The sequence below is a fragment of the Lichenostomus cassidix genome, chromosome 2 (genome assembly GCF_008360975.1).
Source record: "Lichenostomus cassidix isolate B80296 chromosome 2, HeHo_3.0, whole genome shotgun sequence".
NCBI classification, from domain to species: Eukaryota; Metazoa; Chordata; class Aves; order Passeriformes; family Meliphagidae; genus Lichenostomus; species Lichenostomus cassidix.
Window position 1 is genome coordinate 41433645 of NC_139482.1, and position 12754 is coordinate 41446398.

The following is a 12754-nucleotide window of genomic DNA, read 5'->3' on the forward strand; positions in this document are numbered from 1 at the left end:
GGAAGGCTCCAGGTCACCGCTATTGCTCCCGAGGGATCACAGAATGGGTCAGGTTGGAAGGGACCACAGTGGGACAGCGGCCCAAGCTCCTGCTCAAGCAGGGCCATCCTAGAGACATTGCACAGGATTGCATCCAGGGGCTCTGGAATATCCCCAGTGAGGGAGACTCCACACCCTCTCTGGGCAACCTGTTCCACTGCTTGCCCACCAGCACAGTAAAGAAGTTCATCCTCACGTCCAGGTGAAACTTCCCATGGATGAGTTTCTGCCCGTTGCCTCTTGTCCTACTGGCTGGCACCACTGAGCAGAGCCTGGCTCCATCCTCTTAGCACGCCACCTTTAGATATTTGCACACACTGAGGAGGGCCGGCACGTCTGAAGCGGGCAGGAAGGACACAAGCCGTTGGAGACAGCGGCCGGCAGCTGCCAGTGAGCTCCAGCAGCGGGAGGAGCGGGAAGGAGCGAGCAGCACCGCAACCGCAGCCCTCACCGCCAACATGGCGCCCGCCTCGCTCCCCTCCCCACGCGGCGTCCTGACGTCACATCCGCGCTGCCCCGGCAACGACCCGACGTCGCGGGCGCGCCGGGAACCCGGAAGCGGCGGGCGAATCGGGGCGAATCGGGGCGGGCGGTGCAACCGGCGGGGCGGGCCCGGCGCGCGCAGGGAGCAGCGGCGGCAAAGTAGTGCCGGGGGGCAGCGGCCGGGGGGCGGCAGCGGCTGTCGGGAGCGCCTGGGGCGCAGCGCTTGGGGGACTCTCGGCGACTACCGGCGCGCTCGGGCTGCACGGAGCCGCGGCTGAGGCGGAGATGGCGGCGGACAAGGCTACGGGTGAGTGCGGGGGGAGCGGCCGCGGCCCCGCCGTGCCCGCCTCGGGCCTGCGCCGCCCGGCGCGGAGGGACGCGGCAGAGCGGGCGGCGAGCGCCGGGAGAAACCGCCGCCTGGCCGGTCGTGTGCCGTGTCCTTCCGCCGGGGAAGTAGTGCCGCGCTGTCCGGCGGGCGCGGGGCGCTGCGAGGGACCCTGTGACACCTGCCGGGTCACCGGCCGGGCCGGGTGCGCACGGACCCTCCGTGCCCTCGGCAGGCGGCGCTCAGCTGCTGCCCGTCCTGGCCGAGAAGGGCTCGGAGCGGAGGGCCCTGTGGCCGAACTGGCCGGGAGGCCGGGGGGTGTCTGCCAGAGCTTCGTGACCCCGCAACAAGTCGAGCTTCTGGTTGATTTGTTAGACTGGGGCGCGCAGAAGATACGAGGGAGGCTGTAAATCTCGGTGGCTCTGCTTCATGGCTGGAGCTCAGCCTGATTCCCTCAGGGATGCTGCTTTGGTTTCAGGGGATAAGTGGGTCCCTATTGAACTCGGGCGTGAAAAGGCATTGCAGGGAGAAATCACCAAGACTAGAAAATGAGCCGTTTTCTGGTAAACAGACAGAATAAATCTCAAATACAGTTGCTGTGTAGCACTGATAAGCTACATATATACTGCATGTATACTGCTTGTCCACCTCCCGTACAACTGCCCATCATGTAAGAGGTCTTCATTGCAGGAAAGGTCATGAGATGGCAGCTCATGGGGGACAGAGAAGAGGGTGGTGTGGAGGAAAGCCTTACTCAAAGAATTGTATAATTCTACTTAATGGAAGTGTAGAATATCAAATTCCAGTTCCTGACCATGTGCCTGTGGGCATTGTCCCAACACTTCCTGAATTCTGTCAGGCTTGGTGCCGTCTGGGGACCCTATTCCAGTGCTCAACCACCCTCAGGGTGAAGAACCTTCTTCTTATATCCAACCTAAACTTCCCCTGCCATTTCCTTAGGTCCTGTCTCTGGTCACCTCTGTTCTTTGCTTTTTTTTCTAGTTGACTGTACTTGGTGGGAACATTATTCAAAATAATCTTAAGCATTTTTTTCTCTGTATGCTAAATCTGAAATGCCTCAGTATCTGAAAAAAAATACAGGGAGAATAAGTATACTGTACTGAGTGATACTTACTAAACTATCATGTTTTTATTTATAAGAACTGTGACTGCTAAACTGCAAGAAAAAAATTGGTATTAAGTTTTTAATATTTTTTGTTGATGTTCTTTGAAGTGTTGAAGAAACTTTTCAGTTTTACTTTCATAAAGTATGTGCCAAATGAATCAAAGATGTGAGCTATGGAAGGATATTCTACATGCTGTATTTGTTCATAGCAGCGAGCTACAGTTAACTTTCCAGAAGTGTTTGCTTTTTATTGCACTGCACTAAAGAAGCTTATTATACCTGTACTGGTAGTGAAGGGCTTCACACAAAAAAAAAAAAAAAAAAAAAAAAAATTGGTGCCACAAACTGTTGTCTTGTAGTGGCTGGACACTGGCTGGGTTTCATACCGTTCAAAGTTCTTTTGGAACAAGAGTCACATGATAGATTCCTTCCCTTTCAAGAAAGAGATTATTCCTCTGCCTGTAGAATTTGGAAGTAAAACATATTTCCAGAGATGCTCTGGTGTTCAACAGCACAGTTCATGCAAGATGTAATTTGCAGGGCGTAAGAGCAAGAGAGCTCAGGAACAGCAGTCCTTGGAAGAAACGGAGAGCAGGTATGAGGAGGATAATGATTGCAGTCACTCTCAGGTGTCTTCAGGTATGTGTATGTGGGAGATGCAACATCTTTTTGCTTTTATGAAATTGTGGCAGCAAGCCCATGAGGAGAGCAATCTTCCTTGTCAGGTGGCAGTCTCACACTTTTCCTTGTTCTCCTGTCACAGAGAGGAGTTTTCCTGAAGTTCTGCTGTCCACCATGATCTAACTTCTCCAGCAGGAGCAGCTGCTTACTTGTACAAAGCAAACCAGCCTCTCTGACACAGTGTTTCTGCTGCTCTGCCCCAGGGTCTATAGCTAGGAAGAAAATTCCTGGCTTGATTCTGTAACTTCCAAGTCAGTGCATCAGCTTCCTCCAGATCAAAATCTGAGCAGTTGATTTTTACACCCTTTTCCAGGTTGCACCTTTTGTCCTTCATCATGAGCCTATTGTACTCATGAAGGTTGGGCAAATGAAAAATTAAATAAAGAGGTCGTATTTAAATACAAATTACAGAGATAAATCAAGTCCTCTCACTTGTGAAATAGAGAATCTGTACTGCTCTGGATATTTCAGCTCATAATTGTGGCTGCTGTACAGATGGAAGCATGTTGGAGGTGACTGGTGTGCCATGTGTTACCCAAACCATGTGCTTTTGCAAGAATGCCAAAGGACACAGGGGCCCCAGTGAGCAAGTGGCATGCTGCATCTTTTGTCAGGGAACAATTTTCCCGCCTACACGTGTCACTTTCAAATGCTACAGTAAACATGGAAGTAACAGTTTCATTTGCAAGCACTGGGATAACCATTTGCAGTCAAGAGATTAGGAGTACTTCTTTCCCCCCTACCTGAGTTGAATTGGTGGGTTCTGTTCAGTATCTTGTGCCAGCCAGCTTTCAGGTGATTCCTCTTGGAGGGATCTCTTGATAACAAAGATCAGCTGAAGCAGTAAATTGCAGTCTAAATAAGAATGACAGTATTAGACTGGAGTGACCTTTAGGTCTTTAATAAGTTTCAGGTGTATTTGGATGAAAAGGGTAGAGAGTAGCCACTGTGGTTTGTTGTGCTTTTTTCAAAGGAAAAAAGGAAAGAGCTGTGCTGTGAACTACATCAGCTAGACTTCAGTTTTATTTTCTTGATAAGCTTGCAGTTCAGATTTCACAAACCTGCTTTGTTTACTGAGTGGTAGTAGGTGCAGTTGATCGGATTACAGGGACAGCTCTGGTTTTGCTTAAAGTAGTCCCCAGTTTAATTTTATGTTGTGGGTTTGTTTGTTCTTTTTAATGTACCAACAAGCTTAGAGAGACAGTGAAATTTGAAGACCTGTCCTGATTTTTCAATAGGAATTACATCAAGCAAGCTATGTAAGCAGAGTTTTTATTGTAGACCTTAGACAAGTGTCTCTTGGTTTATCTGCCACTTCACTGAAGATATTTTACTTCAAGATTCAGACTTCCTTTGAGATGCTGGCTTTATGAACCTGCATACAAAGGCAGTAATCAGTAATGCATGTGGTAGTTGATGGCTCTCTGCTAGGTAAACCTATACGTGAGGAACCTCTTGATCAGACTGAGTGTTATCAGCATCAAAAGCTTTAGTCTCAAGACTGCACTGTGGTTGCTTTTACCAGCACCATCTGACAGGCATGCTGAGCAAGTAAAGCAGATAATGCCGCTGTTACTGTTAAAATTTGAGGGAAGATGCATTTGCTTATTTGCTGCTATTCTAGAGATCCTTGAAGGGTGAGAGCTTTTGTTTCATCTGTATAATCACAAGGTTTGGAGCTGAAATCAGATCTGTGCTATATTTAGGTTGAAGCAGAGGTGCTTCCTGTTCTTTCCTCTTTTGCTGTGGAAAGCCTTTGGCACATCAGAAATGTTCTGAGCTTTTTTGTGGTTTAAATTTCTCCTTTGCCTTTCCCTTTCAGAGAGAAGGCAGTGCAAGTGGTGTTGATCAATGCCTTATGCAGTCAGATTTCATCGCAGGTGTTGGCCCCTGCGGGTCCGTCCCTCCAGGGTATTGAAATTGCTGAACCCTGAATTTTGTCTAAATGACAGTGGGTTACTCTTGCTGGTGTAAGATTTGCTGAGATTTTAAAATCTCTGCTTTGTTGTCATCTTAAGGCAGGGTGAAAGTTACAACCAAATTTTTACAGTTGTTGCTCAAATGTGTTATTGCAGGGGGCAGTGGAAGGAATATCACTATTTCCCACAACAGGCACAAATTTAATAATTTAAAGTCTGTTTTGTTCTTATTGTGGATAGTTATTGATGAATTTTGTGAGGTTTGGCTGCCCCTTACTTTTGTTGCCCCTTACTGTTTGTCCTATAATTGTAAATTTTCATGGTCACTAGCAGAAGAGCCAGATATATTGGTGATGATGAGGGATGGATTTTGCGAAGGAGCTCACAGCTAATTGCTTTCATTTGTTCGAAGTGAAAACAAAATTAGCAGAGTTTGCATTATATCTCTGAATTGTAGGGAAGAGGAAACATTGAGTTTACAAAGCCTACGTAGCCTATTAAGATGGAAAAAACTATGTTAGAGCACATCTTCCACTGTGAAATTCAAGAAATAATTTCTGCAGAAGTGGAAACCATTGCTGGTTTATAAAGTTTTTTTTTCAAAACCATGAAATTACTTTTGTATGTTCTTGCACATTAATTAATGCTCCTAGAAATACTCTGCCAGTGTGGTGGTTGTGTGGTTGTTCTGTTTTTCCTTAGTAGTTAGTGTTCAGCTCAAGGAAGGGCTTAGTGTTTTTTTTCCCAGCTTCTTTGACATGGAATGTCTGTACTGTGCTTTTTAATGCAGCTTCACTGAATTCTTAATTATATGATGACAAAAGAATTTGGTAGACTTCTTTCTGAAAAATATGCTCAATAGTGACTGAAACGTAAATCATTAGGAATTCTATGTAAAAAATTGAAGGCAATTAAAACTTTATTCCATTGCTATATAAATGCATAAAGGGGCCACCATCATAGTTGCCACATGTTGTTCTTGTCATAATGTGGAAAATGGTATAGTAGAAGTGAAGAAGATTCTGGGGAAAAAAATGTGAGGAAGATACGGAATAAACTGCTCCTGCTCACGTTGGAAGAGAGGTGATTCAAAGGAAGATCTGTAAGATTTGGAGTGAGGCTGAAAAAGTGAACAGACAACATTTGCTTGTGCCTTGCAATATTATCACCAGACAGCATTTGATGAAGTATATTGGAGAGTATAAAAGTATAGAGAGTTTTTTTAAAAAGTATATCAGGTCTGTCAATGATTATTAACAATGATGGTTCAATTGCAGTCTCTTATTTAGGGAGATACTCTTCCAAAGTAGAGAGCTGTGTGGAAGTTCCAATGTTTACCTCTGTTTTTTGTTAGACCCTAGAGTATCCCAGGCTTGCTCTTTAGGAAGCAGTGTACAGGATTTTGTGTGGGTTTTCATCTAACCCACTGTGGTACGTATTTTGTGATGCATTGCCTTCACTGCTGACTTTTGACCACATGAGAATCCTAGTGTATGGTTGCAGCTTTAAGGAGAAATCTAAAATGTATGGGTTTTCAGTTAACTTGCAGGACTTTGGTTATCTGTTGAGCGCTGTAATTTACACTTTATGGAGAGGAATTCACTAGGAGTACAAAATAACTTGGGGTGTTGTGGTAGGTGTGTGTAACTTGGGATATAGATAGTGTAGTAGGGACACTGCTACAGTTATCTGGAAAATTACTTGTATTGGCAGGAGGACCTTGAGAACTGGAAGAAACAAAGTTTTTAGGCTGCACAGCTGTCATCACACCTGCAAACTTTGTTCTAATCTTCTGTCCCCTTTACAGATCAAGGTACTGAAAAACATGAAGGAGCAGGTACTTCTGGGATTACTGATCAGGAAAAGGAATTGTCAAGCAGTGCGTTGCAAGCTTTTCAGGTAAGACAAAGTCTAACTCTGAGACTACTAAGTTACCTCATTACTGCTAAATGGACTTATGTAATTGTTTTTCCTGTTTTATTAATACAGTTGCAAATGCATTAAGAGAACATTGTATCAAAAGTAGCGTTAGTTGTGTTATAAAGACAGCACATGCATTTTCTGTCTGCTGTGATGTGAGAAGGCTGAATAGGATGCTTGAACAAGAGCACTTTTAATCTTGATTCTCAAAACTTAGTAACCTTAAAAGCTATATGATGAGTTAATTGGAAGAAGCAGGCTGCTATTCTGCATCAGCATTGGAAATACATGATCTCTCTGAAGAATTAATCGCATCAGGCTAACAATGTTGTGTTAGTATTTAAAGAAACAATGTGTATTTAAAAAACAGCAGCAAAACAAACCCTTTTGTGTTTTAGCATCATGCTATATTCTTTCCCAAGAAGTTGTATAATACTCTGTCATTTTACATTAAAACATATTTCTGAATGCATAGCACCTACAGGCAGTATTTACTACTTGCTTTGGTTTTCTTGGAAGACTGTTTTTTTGTGTGTTGATGTTCAGGTACCAGCTCTTTCAGTTTATTTCCTTCTTTGTATTGTCTCCTAATCTTAGGTAGTGTGACAGGAAGTATAATTACTTTTCCTTTCAATTGCTGTATTTCCAATTGTGTGTCTCCAAAATGCCTTGCTTTAAATTCAGTTTTAAATTTGTGAAATAGATCAGGGAAGAATTTAAGTGCTGTCTTTTGAGATTGTTGCTTCAGTGCTTCACTCAGTACTTCTATGTTTCACTCATGTTGTTACATGGAGTGCCTGTAGTTGGTCCTTATGCTGACTGCAGCCGATGTTATTCATTGATGTCTTCTTGAATGCTGTCTAGCTCAATTATTTTTTTCTTCAATAACATTTTTATCATTGGCAAATGATCCCAAGAGCTGAAGACACATGAGAGTCATTTGTTTTCCACCTTGCCCACACATCTAAATGCCTAAAATGCTTTTGATCTGCTAATGACTTCATCTTTACATTTATACTGGTCAAGTGTATCTGGTTTGTCTCATCATGTTTTTTCTTGCTTTAAGAACTCCCTGAATTTATGAAATGAGGTGGCAACAGATGTGAGCAGAACTAATTTGGTGCCTTGTTTGCCAATTTTCTTACTATTGAGTAGCTCCAAATTGAGCAGCTCCATTGTGGACTGCCTTATCATATTGCATGTCCAGTTCCAGACTGGATAGAATTCCAATAAAGTTGGGTATTATATTCTAGTAGAGTGACATGAAGTACTGTTAGCTGATGAAAAACTTTACAAAATAAGATGAGCATTTCAAAATTCAAGGTTTGTAGTCCAGCCATGATTAGAAGCTCTGTAGCTGTGATCTGAGAGCTGCTGTTGAAGAGAAGCTCCAAGTGTGAGCACAGGAAAGAGAATCACTGGGAGATGAACTGTCTCAACTAAAGAGCATGCCAGCAGTTGAGTTGCGAGAGCCTGTGTTTGTGCACATGATCACTAGGCAATCCAGGCTGTTGGTGCTTAGAGTTGTGACAATGTGTCAATGTCGTGCTACATCTAAGTTGTATAACTGTGTGTTCATGGGAGGCTGAAGGAACTGGAATGGTTCCATAGCAAGTGGCTGCAGAATGGCAACTTTCTTGGGAAGAGCAGGAGGACCCAGAGCCCTTCTCTGCTGTATTCTTCCTTTAAGAGGAAGTTACTTGGGAGCCCAGGAGAAGCTCCATGGAACAGCACTTAAAAAGGAGGAGTAAGTGGAGTGTGGTTGTAGTACTCAAGAGCTTAGCTTTTGGCTGTGAACCATTGACAGAGATGGAAATGCATCTGCTTGTCTGTCTGACCAGACTGAAAGTAACTCTCGTATGGAAGAGGTGAATGTGATTATTCCTGTGTAGGAACTGAGCAGTTGAAAGTGAAGCATCATCTAGGCTTAATGTAGTTGGAAGAGTCAGGACTTCTCTTTCATTCCTTGATGCCACTAAATTCCTCCTGTACCAACACAGAAATGCCCAAAACAGAGAGGAGGTGGAGGTGCGTGACTCTGAAGTCCTTGTTCATTCCTGAGGTCAAAGAAAGATTTTTCTGTTAAATCACAGATCAGTTGAACATCGTGCTTGGCTCCTAGTTTCTGTTTAGGCATGCCTAGGTGATTAAATACTTCATCCAATAGCTTAAGTTTGTAAAAATGGTATTTACACCTATACGGGAAAAGTGACACTCTTTTTCCAACCTCTCTTGAGCTAACTTCCATAGATGAAGTTGTAAATCACTGTATATCCAGATGAAGTGAAGAATGAACATAAAATGTTGGGCTGGAACTTGTGTAAGCACCTGCAGCTACTCAGTATTCATGAAATGGGGAAAGATTATGAAAACTGAGGAAATAAAAATATGATAAGAGAAATGAGAATAACACTTTTTGTGGAAACATCTGTTTATAGTAATCAACTACTTAATTTGTCCTTACTCCATCAAATTATATTTGAAGTTTGGATATGGCTTCAACATTGACTTACTTCTTATCCATGTTAATCTGCATAAATAATGAAGTGTGTTTTTATAGACATTTAATTCACTTCACTTGTGTTGATGAAGGAAAGACTGTATCTTCTAATGCATGTTTTTCTGGTATGTGTGCAATTTCCAGGCTGGAAACTATGATGCTTGTTTGCAACACCTAAATACCCTTCAAGACATAAACAAAGATGACTACAAAATAACTTTGAATACCGCTGTTGCAGAGTTCTGTAAAAGTAACCAGACTACAACAGACAACTTGAGACAAACCCTTAACCAGCTGAAAAACCAGGTAATGCAACCATATTGACATGGTACTTGATTTTGAGTATTATTAATGGTGGTGGGATCTTTCAAGGCAGTAGGAGTAAAACTTCTGCCCCTTGTCTCTTAGATTTTCTAAAAGCATAAGGAAGTATTATTACTTTTAAACATCTGAGTCAGTTTAATCTTGTAGGACAGCTTTTGCAGTTGTGTTTTTACTTATTGTTGAAATTGATCTGAGATTATAACTGTAGAAAGACCTGCTATGTACTTTTAGTAGAGAGTTTCTTAACCTGGAATAGTTTGTGAAATAACAAAAAAGTGAAAATGTTGCTTTACTACTCAATTGACAGCTTTCTGTTTCATTGTATGGTTTTTGCTGTGTTTGTGTGCAACAACAATGAAGTTTATTAGGTCAGTAAGTTATAATCTACCTTTCGAGAAATTAATAGTTTTGGATTTTTTAAATTTTTTTTTTAATACCTGATACTTTAAAATCCTGGGTACTGAAAGTTTAATGAAACAAGTGGGGTTTTTTCAGGTTCACTCTGTTGTTGAAGAAATGGATGGTTTGGATGATGTTGAGAACAGTATGCTGTACTACAATCAAGCTGTTATCCTGTACCATCTGCGTCAGTATACTGAAGCTATATCAGTTGGGGAGAAGCTCTACCAGTTCATAGAGCCTTTTGGTATGTAGGCAGAAAGAAGTCTTCTTCATGCAAGAACTACAGAAAGACAATTCAGTCTTTTTCACTATCAGACAAGTGATTTGTAATTTGTCTCATGTGATTCTAAGAAACTAGTCAGGGTTTGGAATGAAGAATGTATTTTACTTATATCAAGGACAACAAACAAATTTGGGGGGAAGGTACTTCAGACCTTTAGCAATCAAGTGCAATGAAACTGAAATGGATTTTTTCAACTTGAGAAGGTATTTATGTAAATAATATATGCAAGCTAATGAAATTAATTAAAATCTAATGTTTTGAATCATCATGCCACTTCATGGGTGGGTGTCTATTTTTAAGGGCACTGCATTTTTAAATACCAGCATTTGGTAATACATAAATGTACATGCTCATACATGAATATAAAGTCTGCAGCTGTTATGAGCTATGATACCTTGTGTAGTGGAATTGCCATACTTGTATGAAATAACTTCATAATCCTTGTTAAATTTTACAAGTGAGAAGGCTGAAAGATGCACATGTGTGTGTCTCAGTAAATTAAGCAAATGCTACCGTGTTTCTCCTTCTATTCCTCCCAGTTTTCAGTATGCATAATTGGGATTTATTCTGTGAAGTCAGCCAAGCAGAGATGTATTTGTACAGAATCTTTTTGAGTTCTATGGGGTTCTAGATCTGCATATGGCTCAGTCTGTTTAGATGCTGCATCTTTGCTGATCTGCTTAGATCAGTTCTCAAAACCTATGAACATGAAATACACGTTAAGCTGTCTTTAGTCTGTGCTTTTATGCTGATGCCATTTGAATGAATGAACTTTCTTTCCATAGTATGTACTTAGTTGTGGGTTGTAGGTGGCCACATTATTTTTTCTTATGTAATATATTAATTTTTCTCATAATGGTGCATATATGCGCTTTATAGTAATTTTTTTTCCCAGTCATGTTTGGAGGGATTGGTATTAGAGCTGTAAACTAATTTTTTTTGTCTTTGCTTTTTTCAGAAGAGAAGTTTGCCCAGGCTGTGTGCTTCTTGCTTGTAGACTTGTACCTGTTAACTTACCAAGCTGAGAAAGCCTTGCATCTGCTTGCTGTTCTGGAAAAAATGATTTCACAGGGCAACAATAACAGCAAGAATGGAAAAAATGAGGTAAGCTTGCAATCATACATATGCCACTAAATCTTTACCAGAAGTATGCTTTAGCTCAATCCAAAATTAGTCTTCTAAAATACTTTTGAATTATAAAACTATGTTAGATCACCTGCAACTTTAGACAGCAGCTTAAATTAAATATGTTAGTAACTGAGTTAATTGTGTACATCAGCTGTTTATTCCCTGTCTTTCACCCTTTTCTCTTACTGCAGGGAGTTAAGATGTCTTTCTTCAGTCAGAGACTTGCATTGGAAAGACAGTTGTCTTCAGGGTCAAATATTGTTTGTTTTAGGGTCTCATACAGTGGTAATCAAAGTTTGAAAGGGAAGTCAGTGTCCGAGAAATTGCAATTGTGTAGCATAGGATGGGAAATTAAGTATCTTTTTTACATAGTATCTGAAAATATGAGGCATACTTTCAAATGAAATCTTTCATGTGCCTTTTGGAAAAATCAGTAGAATCAGTAGCGGCTTGGAATTGAAGAGAGGGCATTTCAGTCTTTTCCTCTTGATGGAATGTCACACTTAAGATAAAATATTCTATCTTTAAATATCTAGTAATTCTACTGAAGGAAATACTAAAGAGATACTCTAGAATGTGCATGTCATCCTTCTGGGTAAAAGAGTTCTTCTTAACTCCAGAGCAACATAGTGTAACATAGTGTAACACTAATGTTAATACATTTATGTTAATATATTAATGTTAATATAGAATTCAGCTCTTCATAGGCTGATGTGGTTTGTGGATTTTGACTGCTAAACTCAAGTTAGTTTCTGGTGGGATGTGTATATTTTGATATTAAATGCTGTGAAATACTATTAAATACTTTTTTTTCTTCATGTGAGTTGAATATGTCAACTGAATTTAAAAGATGACTAACAATAACACTTCCTTTTTTTGTTCGACAGTCAGGCAATAATACCGGTAAAGATTCCTCAAATCAAAAAACTGAAAGTGGAGCTTTAATAGAAGTCGCTAAATCTAAGATACATCAGGTAAGGGTCTGCATGTTATTTATATACAAGAACATTACTTCAAGGTTTTTTTAAAGCTGAGTGCCATCTCCTTCAAAACTAGATCAGCCCAAATTTTGATAGTCTCTTTCTGCTTCTTGAAACAAAACCATGAATTTTTCTAAGTCTTCCTTTGATCCATGTACAAGAAAAACTGACCTAACACACCTGCCCACTCAGTCCCTGCATGTTATAATAATTTCTTTGCATGGCACTTTACTGCACTGAATTGGTCTGTTCAACCTTCAGCAATCTAAATCAGCTGAAGTTTTACTTCACTGTACTGGTCTGTTGAAAAATATATGAAGAATCAGAGTGCCTCTTTATAAACATTCACTTAACTGGTGTTTTCAGTTTAGTAGGTAAATGTCTGGGATTAAGATGTTAGATTATTTTAATTAGTTTTTCATTTTAAGTGCACATATCTGTGTTTGAATGTAGAGCAACTGTTAACCATTGAACAAAATGTTTATCTGCTTATAGTAAATACAAACCTTATAAATGTGGTGTTTAAAGTCTGAATGGAATTTCTTTTTAATGAAGACCTTTTGAACAGCTTTTTACTGCCTATTTTAAAGATGTACATAAAATATTCTGCAGTAGATATCTAGATACAGTTCATCTTGCAAACC

At 40.7% G+C, this 12754-nt stretch overlaps 1 protein-coding gene across 2 annotated transcripts in view; it reads left to right on the forward strand.

Moving 5' to 3' along the window:
* Positions 1-605: 605 nt before the first annotated feature.
* CNOT10 (CCR4-NOT transcription complex subunit 10) overlaps positions 606-12754 on the forward strand; it is a 32743-nt gene continuing 20594 nt past the window's right edge. Inside the window, exons 1-7 of one of the 2 annotated variants that reach the window (XM_085051183.1) lie at positions 606-829; positions 2514-2612; positions 6381-6472; positions 9138-9299; positions 9813-9963; positions 10961-11106; positions 12018-12104. In XM_085051183.1, coding sequence (XP_084907309.1) covers positions 808-829; positions 2514-2612; positions 6381-6472; positions 9138-9299; positions 9813-9963; positions 10961-11106; positions 12018-12104 — 759 coding nt within the window. In that variant the 5' untranslated portion in view covers positions 606-807. The remainder of the gene's footprint in view (positions 830-2513; positions 2613-6380; positions 6473-9137; positions 9300-9812; positions 9964-10960; positions 11107-12017; positions 12105-12754) is intronic. The other variant, XM_085051184.1, reaches the window with a different exon arrangement.